The 16083-nt window shown below is 43.4% G+C and overlaps 1 protein-coding gene across 3 annotated transcripts in view; it reads left to right on the top strand.

Moving 5' to 3' along the window:
- The window catches only part of rnf130 (ring finger protein 130), a 41391-nt gene extending 34857 nt beyond the window's left edge, over positions 1 to 6534 (top strand). For all 3 annotated transcript variants that reach the window (XM_034182227.1, XM_034182228.1, XM_034182226.1), the window contains 4 exons: positions 2007 to 2089; positions 2324 to 2420; positions 4571 to 4757; positions 5107 to 6534. In XM_034182227.1, the coding sequence (XP_034038118.1) occupies positions 2007 to 2089; positions 2324 to 2420; positions 4571 to 4757; positions 5107 to 5219 (480 nt within the window). In that variant the 3' untranslated portion in view covers positions 5220 to 6534. The remainder of the gene's footprint in view (positions 1 to 2006; positions 2090 to 2323; positions 2421 to 4570; positions 4758 to 5106) is intronic.
- Positions 6535 to 16083: the final 9549 nt, after the last annotated feature.

The following is a 16083-nucleotide window of genomic DNA, read 5'->3' as shown; positions in this document are numbered from 1 at the left end:
CCACCAAGTAATGTCAGACAACAAATCAGCAGGTAAAGTGAGATTAAAAGATCTTGGACACTGCTCTTCCTGATGTGCAGCCACACTTTCACACAACCCCACAGAAAGGATTTTGTGTCACGCACATCGTCCTCTCTGCAGGGCTCATCGTGGATAGGACGTCAATCTATCACAGGGACAAACACATTAACACTCTGACTCACGCCTACAATCAGTGTCGAGTCACCAGTTCATCTAACCTGCATGTCTTTGGAAGTGGGAAGAAGCTGGAGCACCTGGAAAGAACCCACATGAACATGGGGAGAACGTACAACCTCCACACAGAAGGCCCAGGCAGGATCCTTTTCACACCTGGTCTTTTCCTGGAGCCTTCAACAATGTTCACTGCTCAGCCAGTCTGCTGCTACTGTTCTGCCATATATTCCATATGTGCCCACATAGTGGACATTCCCCATGGCTGCTAGCTTCAAGGTAATATTGATATGAAGGTGGGTGCTGGTGGCCAGAGTGCGCCAACGACACAGACAGACAAAAGGAACATGACATGCACAGTGTTCACAGGCAGCAGCCAAACTACATGCAAGTTTGACAACACCTTTTTAATTTTTCAGCAGAAGGTAGACATGTCCAACTCGGGTCTAATCTAACTCTGGCTTAAGTCTGGTCCACATTGCACCCATTTTGGCATCTCTTCACTGGCTTCCTGTCCCAGTGAGATCAGATTTTAAAGTTTTGCTATGAACCTATAAATTTGTTAATGGACTGGCACCTCCCTACCTAGCTGACCTAATTAAACCCTACGTACCGGCCTGGGCTTTGCATTCTCAGGGTGCAGGACTACTTAGTGTCCTGCACCCCGCGTCAGAGGGTGAATAAAAAGTCTGGGGGGCACAGAGCTTTCTCTTATTGTGCTCCTGTTCTGTGGAATGATCTCCCTGCGTCAGTAAAACAGATTCTGTACAGACTTTCAAGTCCAGACTTAAGATGCACTTATTTTCCCTTTCGTATGGCTAGCATACTGGCATAGTATGTTACCATGCTTTTGACTCTTTTCAATTCATTTTATTAGTAATGGAATGGGTCTCGGCCTCAACTTTATCTAATGTCTGGGTCTGTTAGTGAAGCTTAGGGCTAGTGGCCGGCCATCATCACCTTAGTATTTTCTCTGCTTTCCTGTTGATTTAGTGCTGATGAATTATACCTTAGGTATAGTTCTTTTCCGGCTGATTCTGCTGTTTTTGTCTCTGACCGAGGTAAGGATGGCGTCGCCTAGGATTGCAGGATTGACGGCTACAGACCGCAGGCTGTCGGACTGACTTCGGCATGCTGGGCCTGAAGCTGATGTAGCACATATCAGTCTGCATTTGGAATGGACTCTGCTGCGGGAACAGGCCCACTGATGGCACTGCCTAGACCTTCATTAGATGCTGGCCTGGCACCCCAGGGCACCGGACTGACCTCAGGATGCCCTGTCTGTGTTGGAAGTCCCACATGTTGTGGAATTGGACGTCCTAAGATTAAAGACTCAAAATGGACTGCTTGTTGATCTTATGTTTTTTCTGTTTCTGCTTTCCATTTCTTATGTTTAAGAAATTCTTTAAAAACTTTTTAAAAACCTTGTAACTGTTAACATGGCCCAAGCAGAGTGTCACCCCTCTGAGTCTGGTCTGCTTGAGGTTTCTTCCTAAAAACATCAGAGGGAGTTTTTCCTTACCACTGTCACCTGTGTTCTTGCTCTGGGGGTTGGTAAGGTTAGACCTTAATTGGTGGCAGCTTTGCTGTGATTTGGCACTATATAAATGAAATAAATAGAGTAAATTGAACTGGACTAACTCTGGTCTAATGCTTGCTTCAGTCTGCACTGACATGATAACGGCTGAAGCATTGCGGTGAAATTCAAATTGATTTGCTGAATGACACCTCTTCAAACTGGTTTACTGTGTTTTTCAGCTCAGCAGTTAACAAGGTTCTGTTTTAAAATGTTGTGTGTCCATGTGTTTTTGTAGGAAACTGATCCGGACTTTAATCATTGTGCGGTGTGTATTGAGGCCTACCAACTGAATGATGTGGTTCGGATCCTGCCCTGCAAGTGAGTTCAGACACGTATATATGCAAAAGTAACCCAGCCATAAAATGTGCACAACCAGCATCAAATAAAAAAAAATATATAAAATCAGAAAACTCTGGACACAGGATGTCACATTTTAGATGCACATTTCAGGAATGAGGTTGAAGATAAAATCTGTTTGGATGAACAGCTAAGTGAACTTTGCGTTGTGATGTCAACACTCGAGAATGTAACTGGTTGTGTTCCCCAACTCAGACACGTCTTCCATAAGGTGTGCGTTGACCCGTGGCTGAATGAGCACTGTACCTGTCCCATGTGCAAACTGAACATCCTCAAGGCTCTGGGCATTGTGGTGAGTCAAACCACTGCAAGCACCAAACTGGTTTTATACCAGTTTAACTGGTCAGTGTGAACTGGTCAGAGAAAAGCGTGAACTTGTACTTTAATTGGTCAGTGTGAACGGGTCAGAGAAAAGCGTAAAGTGGTAGTTTAACCGGTCAGTGCGAACGGCTCAGAGAAAAGCGTGAACTTGTACTTTAAGTGGTCAGTGTGAATGGGTCAGAGAAAAGCATGAACTTGTAGTTTAACTGGTAAATGTGAACTGGTCAGAGAAAAGCATGAAGTAGCAGTGCAGCTGGTCAGTGCAAACGGCTCAGAGAAAAGCATGAACTTGTACTTTACTGGACAATGTGAATGGGTCATAGAAAAGCGTGAACTTGTAGTTTAACTGGTAAATGTGAACTGGTCAGAGAAAAGCGTGAAGTGGCAGTGCAACTGGTCAGTGCGAACGGCTCAGAGAAAAGCATGAACTTGTACTTTACTGGTCAATGTGAACGGGTCAGAGAAAAGCGTGAACTTGTAGTTTAACTGGTAAATGTTAGCTGGTCAGAGAAAAGCATGAAGAGGTAGTTTAACTGGTCAATGTGAATGGATCAGAGAAAAGCGTGAATTTGTAGTGTAACTGGTCAGTGCGAACGGCTCAGAGGAAAGCGTGAACTTGTACTTTAACTGGTCAGTGTGAACGGGTCAGAGAAAAGCGTAAAATGGCAGTTTAAGTGGTCAGTGCAAACAGCTCAGAGCAAAGTGTGAACTGGTTTTATCACAGTTTAAGTGGTCAGAGTGAACGCTCAGAGAAAAGCGTAACATGGCAGCTTAAGTGGTCAGTGCAAACGGCTTCAAGAAAAGCATAAAATGGCAGTTTAAGTAGTCAGTGCGAATGGCTCAGAGAAAAGAGTATAATGGCAGTTTAAGTGGTCAGTGCGAACAGCTCAGAGAAAAGAGTAACGGCAGTAAGTGGTCAGTGAAAACAGCTTCAAGAAAAGCATGAAATGACAGTTTAAGTGGTCAGTATGAATGGCTCAGAGAAAAGTGCAAATTGTCAGTTTAAGTGGTTAGTGCAAATGGCTCAGATACAAATAAAATGGCAGTTTAACTGGTCAGTGCAAATGGCTCAGAAAAGCGTAAAATGGCAGGTCAAGTCGTCAGTACGAACAGCTCAGAGCAAAGCGTAAAATGGCAGTTTAATTGGTCAGTGCGGAAAAATCAGAGCAAACCGTAAAATGGCAGTTTAAGTGGTCAGTGCGAACAACTCAGAGAAAGCATAAAATGGAAGTTTAAGTAGTTAGTGCGAATGGCTTAGAGAAAAGTGCAAATCGTCAGTTTAAGTGGTCAGCGTGAACAGCTCAGAACAAAGTGTGAACTGGATTTCTAACAGTTTATGTTGTCAGTGCGAACGGCTCAGAGCAAAGCGTGAACTGGTTTTATAACAGTTTAAGTCAGGGGTGGCCAAGTTCGGTCCTCGAGAGCCACATTCCTGACACTCTTAGTTGACTCCCTGCTCCAACACACCTGAATCCAATGAAAGGCTCATTAAAAGTCTGCTAACGAGTCTTTCATTGGATTCAGGTGTGTTGGAGCAGGGAGTCAACTAAGAGTGTCAGGAATGTGGCTCTCGAGGACCGAACTTGGCCACCCCTGGTTTAAGTGGTCAATGCGAATGGCTCAGAGAAAGCGTAAAATGGCAGCAGAACTGGTCAGTTCAAACAGCTTCAAGAAAAGCGTAAAATGGCAGTTTAAGTAGTCAGTGCGAATGTCTTAGAGAAAAGTGCAAATTGTCAGTTTAAGTGGTCAGTGCGAATGGCTCAGAGAAACGTGAACTGGTTTTATAACAATTTAAGTGGTCAGTGCGAACGGCTCAGAGAAAAGCGTAAAATGGCAGTTTAAGTGGTCAGTGCGAACGGCTCAGCGAAAAGCATAAAATGGCAGTGTAAGTGGTCAGTGCGAACGGCTTAGAGAAAAGTGTAAAATGGCAGTGTAAGTGGTCAGTGTGAACAGCTCAGAGAAAAGCGTGAACTGGTTTCATGTTTACACAAACTTCACTGAGCTTTGGATTTGTCATCCACTCAGGTGTTTCCATTGTGCTGTACTGTTATTGGCTGAACTGCTGAAGTGAATCAGCCTGGACACACCCACACTGATGTGTCTCTGTCTCTGGGTGTGTAGAACAGTCTTCCCTGTGTGGACAGTGCGGTGTTGGATGTGGACCATTTGGGTGTCAGGCAGCCATCCAGCATCCAGAGGGCGCCGCTGAGTGACAGCAGCCAAACGTCCATCAGTCTGGAGCCTCTAAGCCCCCGCCACCCTGAGGCCACGCCCAGGGCACCACCTGACATCAGCGTTGCTGTGACGAGTAAGAGCTGCACTCACCACGTGCTGTGACAGGAAATGACATCAGCTCAGTGTGTCATGTGTCAGGTTGTCCACTCGGTGGTCAGCTGTGAAGCCGATGCCTGCGTGACGTTTACGTTTAAGATAGGAAGTATACAGTTTACTTTAATCCAACAGGGCAGCTGTTTATCTCGTACAGAGTTCTGAAAGGATGGAACTTTGTGGCGTTTGAGCCTCACGTTAAATCCAACTGAGAGATTTTTTTTTTTTGTTGGCTTGTTGTTCTTTTTTCTTTTTAACAACTTCTTCCGCTGCCAGAAGCTTCCAGAAAACCTCAAAGCTTCCGCTGAGTGTTTGTCTGTTGTCCTCAGGCGCCGGTCACTTCTTCACCAGGAACTCCTCGTCTCCTCGCAGTGTTGTCTGTGAGATGGAGCTTCAGAACATCCAGGCCTCGCTCGACCTCTATGACGACAACAAGTCCTGAGGGTCCCGCTGGCACCCCGGCGCGAAGGGGGCGGAGGCTAACAACACTTCATTTATCTTTAGATACTTTGGTGATGGTGGTGGGCTCAGGCAACATTTCAACATTTAATCACTCAGAAACTAACCGAGAAACCAAAACATCACGGTCACTGGTCCGAAGATCCTCTGAAGCTCTGAAGAAGGTTCTTAGTCCTTAGACAAGGTACCTGATGAGCTTCAGTGTGAGGTGCTGGTTCCTAAAATGGGTTGAAATTTCTGCTATAGGAGAGGCAGCAGAGAGGTCCTCACAGCTCTGAGGATTTGTACCCAGAAAGAACCAGTGTGACTGGCTGGAAGCAGGACCTCGGGATCCAGATTTGAAGAGGTTCTGCCTGCAGGTAGAGGGACTTTGGTTGTTCAGTCTCAGGTCCGATTTGTGTGGAAGTTTGTCAGAATCCATCCAAGCCTTCGGTGTGGAGGAGATGAACTCCATGTTCCCTGACTGGAGAGTGGGCTTGTTCCAAACAGCTGACGATGAGGTCCAATGTCAGACACGGTCAGTGATGCATTCACAGTCAGCTGGGAAAAATCTGAATTCATAGTTTTTGTCATCAGTGCAGGAGGGTGGAGCCATACCCACTGTGGGTGTGGCATGGATTTTTGCTGCTGTCCAATCATAGACGTGTGTACAGGACACAGGAAATAATCATGCTTGTTAGCTACATGCTAGTTTCTCAAAATAACAATAATGTGTTTGTTTTTTAGACATTAGAAACATTGAGCAAGTGTTTGCTTTCTGACAGTGGACATGTCTACATGGCCGGAGTTTGGTGTTAAGATTTATTTTGTACTGACATCACAAAGCAGTCTCAAATCAAACACTGTGTTTTGATTGGTTCATTTGTTCATCTCAGGGACGAAGAAGATCTGAGGAACCAATCGGATGTCAGGAAAACTGTTAGGAAAACTCTGTCAGTGACAAAAGCCGTTAGATGACTTCAGTGTAGAACTGAATCAGCTGTAGTCCGGTTTAGACAGGACAATGGAAAAGGTTCTTTAGTCTTCAAAGCCAGATGATGATGATTTCGGTGCACTCAGTGTGTCTGTCAAACGATGATGGAGGTTCTCAATCATCCAGGGTGAAGATGTCTAGAAGTTTCCTCTGACTGACATCTGAGTGATGAAACTGTCATGAAGACTAAACCAGATGTCCAGTGGAAAAAAGTCAGTCTTCAACAAAAACAAGTTGTAACATTTTAAAGTCATCTCCGGAGGACTGTAGGCTGAGGACACCCTGAAGGACTGTCTGAGACCTGGATGATGGGGACAAGACCACCTACAGTATATTTAGTCAAGACCAAAACTTTAGTATTTTGGCGTCATCAAGATGGAGATCTAAAAATGCAGTTCTGTTTTCAAGACCGTGAACTTAACATTAACTGGTTTTATTCAAAAGTGAAATTTCTGTTGAGGAGATGGGCTCAGCTGGCGTCCACCTGAATACTGTAACGTCTCTGAGGTATCAACCTCACATATTCTACTCTGAGACAGAGTCAAGATCAGGTAGAGTATCTGTCAATCCTGAGACGGGACTAAGTAACTGAAAAGGTGGTCTAGAGTCTGGCCTCAAGACCGAGACTGGACTCAAGTCCAAAAACACTGCTGGATGACTGAGACGCGTTATGGACACACAGTCTGACGACAGCACCCAACGCTGTGTTAGTCATCATCCACTGGATCCACATTGGACTTTTAGCTGGATTAAAGTCAAAGAGGAAGATCAGTCTAGAGCCCTGATGGGTTTTTTTGGGGTGGGGGGGTGGGTGGGGGGTGACGTCACCACATTTATTCTGGACCGGTCATTGGCACAGATACGGCCACCTCTTGCAGGGTGTTCTTGATCTGATCAGCTGTTGATGTTGCAGACCTCAGCTGTTTAAGTTTTTCCATATGCTGGACACAGGTGGACAGGAAAAACCTAAATAAATCGATGCGCTGCACGCTTAATGTAATCCTTAAAGTCTGTTGGAATTGTGGATTGACCTTTGCTCTTCCATGAATGACTGCTTCAGAGAAAATTGCAGATCATGGACCCAAGAGGATTTGATGGTTTTTGGGTTTCCAGACTTTGTGTCCTGGACTGACATTTTATTCGCTGACTTTCTATGTAAACTTCCTATGTGTTCTGTATGATCATGCGTGTGCTTGCGCTAATCAGATGATATATTCAGCAGCATTACACAGCCTGTGGAAACCACAGGGGGTGTGTCCTCCATGGTGAAGGTGATGGTGGCAATTGCCATGGTTACAGGTCACTGTGTCTCTTCAGTACTGCCTCTGTATTAAAGACGGTATCGCCTTTAACCTAAAGTTGTGTTTCTTCTTGTTCTTGGTTCCTCAGTCTGTCCTTCAACACTCAAAAAGAACCAAAGCCATAGTGTTCCCAAGCAGCCTGCAAAAACCTGGACATTTAATCAATTGGTTTTTTTTAATTATTATTTATATAGCGCAAAATCACAACAGCACTGCCTCAAGGCACTTCACACGAGTAAGCTCTGACTTCACCAACCCCTAGAGCAAGCACACAGGCGACAGCGTAAAAACTCCTGATGATAATGAGGTAGAAATCTCAAGCAGACCAGACTCGGAGGGATGACCCACTGCTTAAGCTATTCTAACAGGTGTAAGGGCAATTCTACGGTGACTGACGTTACATTCAGAGAGGAAGCAGGCCTTTTGAAGTAACCAGGACTGAAAACATACGACCCTGGGTGTTCTCATCTTGTGGAAGACATAATAGTCTACTTGGTTTGGGAAGGAAACTTTGTTGGTGCCAAGTACAAGTTGGTGGTACTTAATGCTATGGGTGTGACTGACATTACAAAAAAAAAAAAAAAAAGCCATTAAGAAAATTCATCAACTTTATTGCACATTTGTCTTTAAACTATACAGAGTTAACAACTCCTTATTCTAGGATATGAGGTTGCAAGCAGCTGTCATTCTGCTGCTCCTTGCCATGTTACAAATCAAAAGCATAAATTGAATGATAGCACAATTATGTGTGACTGATGTTACAGTATGTCACTCTATATTTTAAGTTACAAAAAATTTCTGATAAAAACTGTGTACTTTGACTGGCCATATTGCCATATTCTATCATTTGACAGCTTAATAAAAGCTTATGGACAACCATATTGTTATGATGGACCACAGCAGGTGCAGTGCTGGAAACCAATTTCTCACTTCATCTGCAGTGTGCAATGCTCTCACTAACACTAAACGATAATATACAGTTGTGCTTTAAATCAAAATGACAAGAGAACTACCCAAATTAACCTGATCAAAAGTTTACATACCCCTGTTCTTAATGCTGTGTATTGCCCCCTTTAACATCATTGACAGCTTGGAGTCTTTTGTGGTAGTTTTGGTCGAGGCTCTCTGATGATAAAGCCACTACTGAATATGTTTCTGGCTTTATTTACATCAATTACAAAGAAATACAAACAATATGGCACTCTATGGTAAATCTCCATGGAATAGACAGTTCTCAAAAACTGAGTGATTGTGCAAGAAGTAGAAGAGTGAGGAAAGCCACCAAGACACCCAGACAACCCAGAAGAAGTTATAGGTTTACGTGGCTGTGATTGAAGAAATTATGCACAGTGCAAGCTTTGCATTTTGTATCACCATTTATCCATCTTCATGATGAAGTGGTATAGAGGAGGATTTTCTTAAAAATAAGACCTGAAAGTTTAGCTACAAATTGCCAGAAGGTACATCTGAGATGCAAGCCTGGATTTGATCTGTTTTGGTGAAAGAAAATCCTTCTCTCCTCACTCTTCTACTTCTTGCACAGTCACTCAGTTTTTGAGAACTGTCTACTCCATGCAGTTTAACCATAGAGTGCCATATTGTTTGTATTGATGTAAATAAAGTCCAAAACATATTCAGTAGCAGCTTTACCATCAGAGAGCCTCGTCCAAAACTACCACAAAAGACTCCAAGCTGTCATTGATGTTAAAGGGGGCAATACACAGTATTAAGAACAAGGGTATGTAAACTTTTGATCAGGGTCACTTGGGTAGTTCTCTTGTCATTTTGATTTAAAAAGAGGAAACAGTTGTTTGACAATAAATGGCTTCACCCAACCACTAACCATGAGTGGAAAAAAAAAAAAAGTTTTGTGTTGTCATTCATGTTCTCTTACAATTGGCCAAAAAGCAAAAATTCTGCCAGGATATGTAAACTTTTGAGTACAACTGTAATTATGCAGAGGATGAAAAATCAGTTAGAAAATGAGCCCAAATCATTCACATTTTGATAGGAAAAAACATGAAAAAAATAAACCTTCATTGCATCATTGTACATCTCTCGGCTGGCTTGGGAACGCCTTGGGGTTCCCCCGGAGGAGCTGGGGGAGGTGTGTGTGGATCGGGAGGTCTGGGCGGCTTTGCTTGAGCTGCTGCCCCCACGACCCGACTCCGGATGAAGCAGAAGAAAATGGATGGATGGATGTATCATTGTAACTGAAATTACTTTCTTTCTGCACAAGTGAATATTTGCTCTTACAATTTCAAACACTTCTCCCAAATTTCTAAAAAGAAATTGGCCTGTGAGCTTCTACAAGTATAACTTGGAATTGACCACAAGGTTTTTACAAATTTTAGAGCAACAAAAACAGTCCGTTATTGAAGTAGAAAACATTTGGTCAGCATCGTGTCCACTGGGCAGCATGGTGACATAGCGGTTAGCACTGGTGCTTCACAGCAAGAAGGTCGTGGCATCGAGTCCCGGCCTTTCTGTGTGGAGTTTGCATGTTCTCCCCATGTGTGTGTGGGTTTCCTCCCACAATCAAAAACATGTTTATTTAGGGTGTGATCCTTTCTCTGCCCCTGACCAAGGCAGCGTCTTCATCTGCACACTGCTGCTAGTGGTTGGATTGTGTCAAACTATAATTAGAGCGGTTAAATGCAGAGAACAAGTTTCGTTGTATGTGTATATGTGCAATGACAATAAAGGTTCTGTTCTATATTCTGTTCAACCTTTGCATAATGTTTTTACCGAACTATATTATTAATGCAAATTAAGATGTAGCCTTCAGTGGTGGACACAGCCGTGCAAACATTGGCATTGGATTAGAATGGGAATAACCCTGTTGTGTCTGATGATTTGTGGGCATTAATGCTGGATTTTATGCTCGTAAATAGCTATTTTACAGGTAAAACTCAATTTGTGGCCGTAAAATCCAGCATTAACGCCCACAGATCATCAGACACAACAGGGTTATTCCCTAATTCTATTCTGTCCAGTCATGGAAACGATGCAGGGTTTGATTCAACTGTTCAAATATCCTGGAATTCATGGCTCCTGTCGGTGTGTATTTTTGCTGACAGCCAGTGCATTTTAAGGGGGACGGGGGAGACTGAACAGTCCCCCCCCCCCTAAAAATAAGCCCACCCTGGCTTCACTGTGCATGCATCATTTTGGAGCATCAGCAGCGATTCACCAATTATTGCCTCGTTTCTGCTTCAAACTGACTTTAGAATGATTTATTGCATTGGTTCACACGACAGGATTTTAAAATTATCAACAGATTTCACACACGAACGTTCCCAGGTCAGACAGGAAATCTTGCAAAATCTCTTGATATTAAACGTGACTTCAGAGTAAACAAACTGAGATAGTTTGTGGACTATTTAAAACAGAGGGAAAAAAACGATACAAAAAGAAAAAGAAAAGGCGTTTAAAGGAGTGGAGACAGCGTGACCACCGGACTTTCTGGTGCGCGACAACAGCTGTTTTGATTTTAGATTCCGCTCTGTGCATCTGTTACCTCTGTTTCTGATTGGCTGCACATCACATTCAGCAGGCTGTGTGCTCGTTTGTTGTCGGAGGACACCACACGCGACATCGGGCCAAGACAATCCAACATGTTGAATATCCCAGATTTGCGATTGGAGCACCCCTGACGTCCTTCGAGCAGATCAGAGCACTCTTAACACACCACACACGGCAGGAATATCTGATAAGATTATCCTTAGCGTCATCACGATTGTCGGGGCGTCCTTAAGATTGTCGGAAGGGGAAGATTGGGTCCAATATTGGCCTAATTATCTTGTCGTGTTGACGAGGCTTAAGAGGTTTTGGTTTGTCATCTGATGTTAATAATCACATTATTACTTTTGATAACTTTGGGTATAGACAGAGTCAGATGTGTAGCTGCGGCGCTCTGATCGCTTCCCCCGTACTTTTATGATGAAATAATGCTGAATTTATGTGGAAATGATTGTTGTACAAAAGCTTCAGATATCTGTGGCTGAAATAGATGATGACTGGAGATAGTTTGAAGCAGAAACGAGGTGTTAATCCATGAATCGCTGCTGACGCTCAGAAATGCTGCATGCGCAGTGAAGGCAGGGGGACTTTTTAGGGGGGAGCGTTCGGTCGGCAACATCGGTCCCAAGCCTGGAGAAATTAGGAGGGCTGCATCACGAAGGGCATCTGGCATAAAAAAGCAAAAATAACTGGCCCCAAAAGGAATTTACATACTGGATTTTTCGAGTCCCAGGTTATCAACGACAACCACCGGTGCTGTTGTCCAGCAGCGTACCAGTGGAATTGGGCTATTGCTGAGTGAAGAAGAAGAGGAGGAGAACATGTCCAGAGACCGCTAGAGAGGAGGAAAGCTCTCAGTGTTGAAATGAGAGTCGGGACTTTGAATGTTGGCACAGTATAGTGCAGCAGATAACTGAAACAATCCTTCAAATGGTGATAGAAGCACTAAATGTGGGAAAAATATTCCTTAGACATTACTCTTTTGAAAAAGCAGTGTCCATTTCACTTTTCAATAGGTGGCCATCTTAGGGTCAGCTGAAGAATTACACAAGGGTCAAAATTTTAAAATGCTCCAATCATATTGACATATACCACATTATTTGTCTGATCATAAAGATTCCTAAAATATATAGTTTAGACTATGACTAATGTTCTGGAGTTATGAGGTAAAAACAGCAGGAATGGTGACAAAGGTTTTTCAGTTTGTACAACCCCAATTCCATTGAAGTTGGGATGTTGTGTGAAATGTAAATTAAAAACAGAATACAATGATTTGCAAATCCTCTTCAACCTATATTCAATTGAATACACCACAAAGACAAGATATGTGATGTTCATTCTGATAAACTTTATTGTTTTTGTGCAAATATTTGCTCATTTTGAAATGGATGCCTGCAACATGTTTCAAAAAAGCTGGGACAGGGGCAACAAAAGACTGGGAAAGTTGATGAATGCTCAAAGAACACCTGTTTGGAACATTCCACAGGTGAACAGGTTAATTGGAAACAGGTGATTGTCATGATTGGGTATAAAAGGAGCATCCCCAAAAGGCTCAGCCGTTCACAAGCAAAGATAGGGTGAAGATCACCACTTTGTGAACAACTGCATGAAAAAAAAAATAGTCCAGCAGTTTAAGAACAATGTTTCTCAACGTTCAGTTGCAAGGAATTTAGGGATTCCATCATCTACAGTCCATAATATAATCAGAAGATTCAAAGAATCTGGAGAACTTTCTACAACCCCAATTCCAGTGAAATTGGAATCATATATCATGAATCAAATATGGAACCAAATTTGCACACTAAATGCAATGCAACACAAATGGGACAATAATCCATGTCACGTGACATACAAAGCACCAATTCCAATGAAATTGGGACGTTGTGTAAAATGTAAATAAAAACAGAATACAATGATTTGCACATCCTCTTCAAACTATATTCAATTGAATTCACCACAAAGACAAGATATTTAATGTTCAAACTGAAACTATTGTTTTTGTGCAAATAGTTGCTCATTTTGAAATGGATGCCTGCAACACGTTTCAAAAAAGCTGGGACAGTGGTATGTTTACCACTGTGTTACATCATCTTTCCTTCTAACAACACTCAATAAGCGTTTGGGACTGAAGATACTATTCGTTGAAGCTTTGTAGGTGGAATTCTTTCCCATTCCTGTTTGATGTATGACTTCAGTTGTTCTACAGTCCAGGGTCTCTGTTGTCATATTTTGCGCTTCATAATGCGCCACACATTTTCAATGGGCGACAGGTCTGGACTGCAGGCAGGCCAGTCGAGTGCCCGCACTCTTTACTACGAAGCCACACTGTTGTAACACGTACAGAATGTGGTTTGGCATTGTCTTGCTGAAATAAGCAGGGACGTCCCTGAAAAAGACGTTGCTTGGATGGCAGCATGTGTTGCTCCAAAACCTGGATGTGTCTTTCAGCATTGATGGCACCATCACAGATGTGTAAGTTGCCCATGCCATGGGCACTAACACACCCCCATACCATCACAGATGCTATCTTTTGAACTTTGTGCTGGTAACAATCTGGATGGTTTTTCCTCTTCTTTTGTCCAGAGGACACGACATCCATGATTTCCAAAAACAATTTGAAAGTGGACTTGTTGGAGTTATTCTGTAGATACACTGTTTTATTTTATCATGCATGTTTTGTGTTCTCTGCTCTGGTAGAATGTAGTTCTCTCTGCTCTGATAAAGTGTATTGTACTGGTGTGATGGGTGAAGGTTACTTAAGATATGTGACATGACGTGTTTCTGCAAGTTGTGGTATCTCTGTGTGCACGCTAAGCTCTTTTTCAGGACATGTGAAGATGACCCAGGCAGGATGCAGCCGTAAGCGGAGCAGTGAGATAAAGAATAGAGAATTGAATGTTCCAACCACAGTGTGATTATGATACATTAGTCCTTGTGTCAGAAGAAGTGTGATTAATCGTTAGATGTCTTAAACACATCTTAGTCGAGCCCAAGATTAAAAAGGTTCTGAACGTCCTGAATGTATTGTGCAATCAGCGGTTCTGCGGCAACAGCTCACGCGCTATCACTCTTCCCCTTAGGAGCTGTACCGCCCATGCATGTAGGGAAGTCCTAAATAAAAAGAGCGGGAGCGCAGGCCAGACTTTAGTGTAGCTTTGGTGTACAGCCTGACTGCACTCCTCGCGAGCTTAAAATTGAATTCTATCTCTCACTTGTTTTATTGCCAGGTTGTCTCTTCCTCTTATCAAAGATACAGTATTGTAAACCCGACAGGACTCATCAGACCACAGCACACCTTTCCACTTTGCGTCGGTCCATTTCAAATGAGCTCGGGCCCAGAGAAGGCGGCAGCGTTTCTGGATGTTGTTGATGTACGGCTTTCGCTTTGCATGGTAGAGTTTTAACTTGCACTTGTAGATGTAGTGATGAACTGTGTTAACTGACAGTGGTTTTCTGAAGTGTTCCTGAGCCCACGCAGTAAGATCCTTTACACACTGATGTCAGTTTTCAATGCAGTGCTGCCTGAGGGATCGAACATCATGGGCATTGAATGCCCATGCTGCTTATGTGTAGAAAATAGAAAGTAGAGATCAGTGAGCCAGAGGCTGCAAGTTTATGGCTGTACTTTCAGGCTGCACACTTCTACTAACGTCGATTCAGAACATTGTTTATATACAGCGCCACCTAATGGTTGCACGTTTATGGCTGCACTCTCAGGCCGCACGCTGTGGTCCACTTTACCATCAAAGGAAAGGGTAAAGTTTGTGTTTTTTCAGATTAAACAATGCACAATAATCTTTTAAAATGTTTACTAAATGAAGTTGTTATTACCTGGAAGTAACAGTGTTACTGAATGAACTCTTAAGTTTTACCAGTATTTTTCTCAAACCAGCTAAGATTTTCTTGTCTGTCAATTGTTTCCTGTGAAGTGGACAAAATTTGGCAGACATCTGGACACAGAATTAAAGAAAGAAGGAAGACAATTCTGGTGGTAGGTGGGGCTCACTTAAAAAGGGGGTATATTGGCAAGAACTGTTACAAATGAAAATGATTAGGCCCATGAAAGTAAAAGATGGAGAGTTTATTGGATATATTAATGCTTATGCTGCGTTTACACATAACGCATTTTTACATTATTAAACCAAAATAAAATCTTAAAATACAGACACACACACGCTGATCCAAAATGCTGGAGGGCCATCAAGTTATGTGGACATCACTGAAGTAGCTCCTCAGACTCATCTCAGAGCCTCCTGAGAGACAGACAGAGATAGACATTAGTATGCAAAAACAGGGTAATGCTGCGTTTACACATATCAACAGCAAGTCACGAATGCCACGAAGTACACATTCTTGGCTGCTGATCACGAATGTGATTATTCGGAGCAGACGCATCAGGTGTCCTCAGGAACTGTTGCAACCTGTTACCAGACGTTACGATTAATGGCACATGTTGCTGGAGAATTATCAGGAACCATTACGCACGGTCAAGAATAGTGTTGCGCGCTATTGCGCGTAACAGCGCATCGTTCTGTCACGTGAACGAGATGAATTGTCTCCACGCACACACATCCATATTCATCTAACCGAATTCAGATCGCTCCAGTTTTCAGAAGAACTTTGTGACTGCATGCATAGTTGGGCTCTGTGCCATGGAGTGGCGCAGAGAGGAAGAGGAGGACAGAGGACGGTGTGTGGCTTCATGCGGCTCTCGTCTCGCGCATTTGGCACATGCAGCAGGAGGAACACCTGCAGGAGCGCGCTGAAGAGCACTGAAATAAGACTTTTAGCCGACTTGGTGTCAGCAATCAAACTGAATGCGGTGCAGCAGGGTTTAATTGTGCGCGCGCTTCTTCCTCCGCCGGACTGGAGGAGGTGCAGAGATGTCTGGCTGCACGTGAGTCTCCTCTCGCTCCTCTGGTTGCTCAGACTCGTTCTCTCGCTCATCGGTTACAACAACAGGTGGAACACCTGCAGGAGCGTCCTGAGGAGCTTCAGCAGGAACTGTGGAACGACATTTGGAGCCGAGTTTAATTGTGCGCACGTGACAG

Source organism: Thalassophryne amazonica, chromosome 11 (assembly GCF_902500255.1).
Source record: "Thalassophryne amazonica chromosome 11, fThaAma1.1, whole genome shotgun sequence".
In the NCBI taxonomy this organism is placed as follows: Eukaryota; Metazoa; Chordata; class Actinopteri; order Batrachoidiformes; family Batrachoididae; genus Thalassophryne; species Thalassophryne amazonica.
This window is presented reverse-complemented; position numbering and strand designations above follow the sequence as displayed.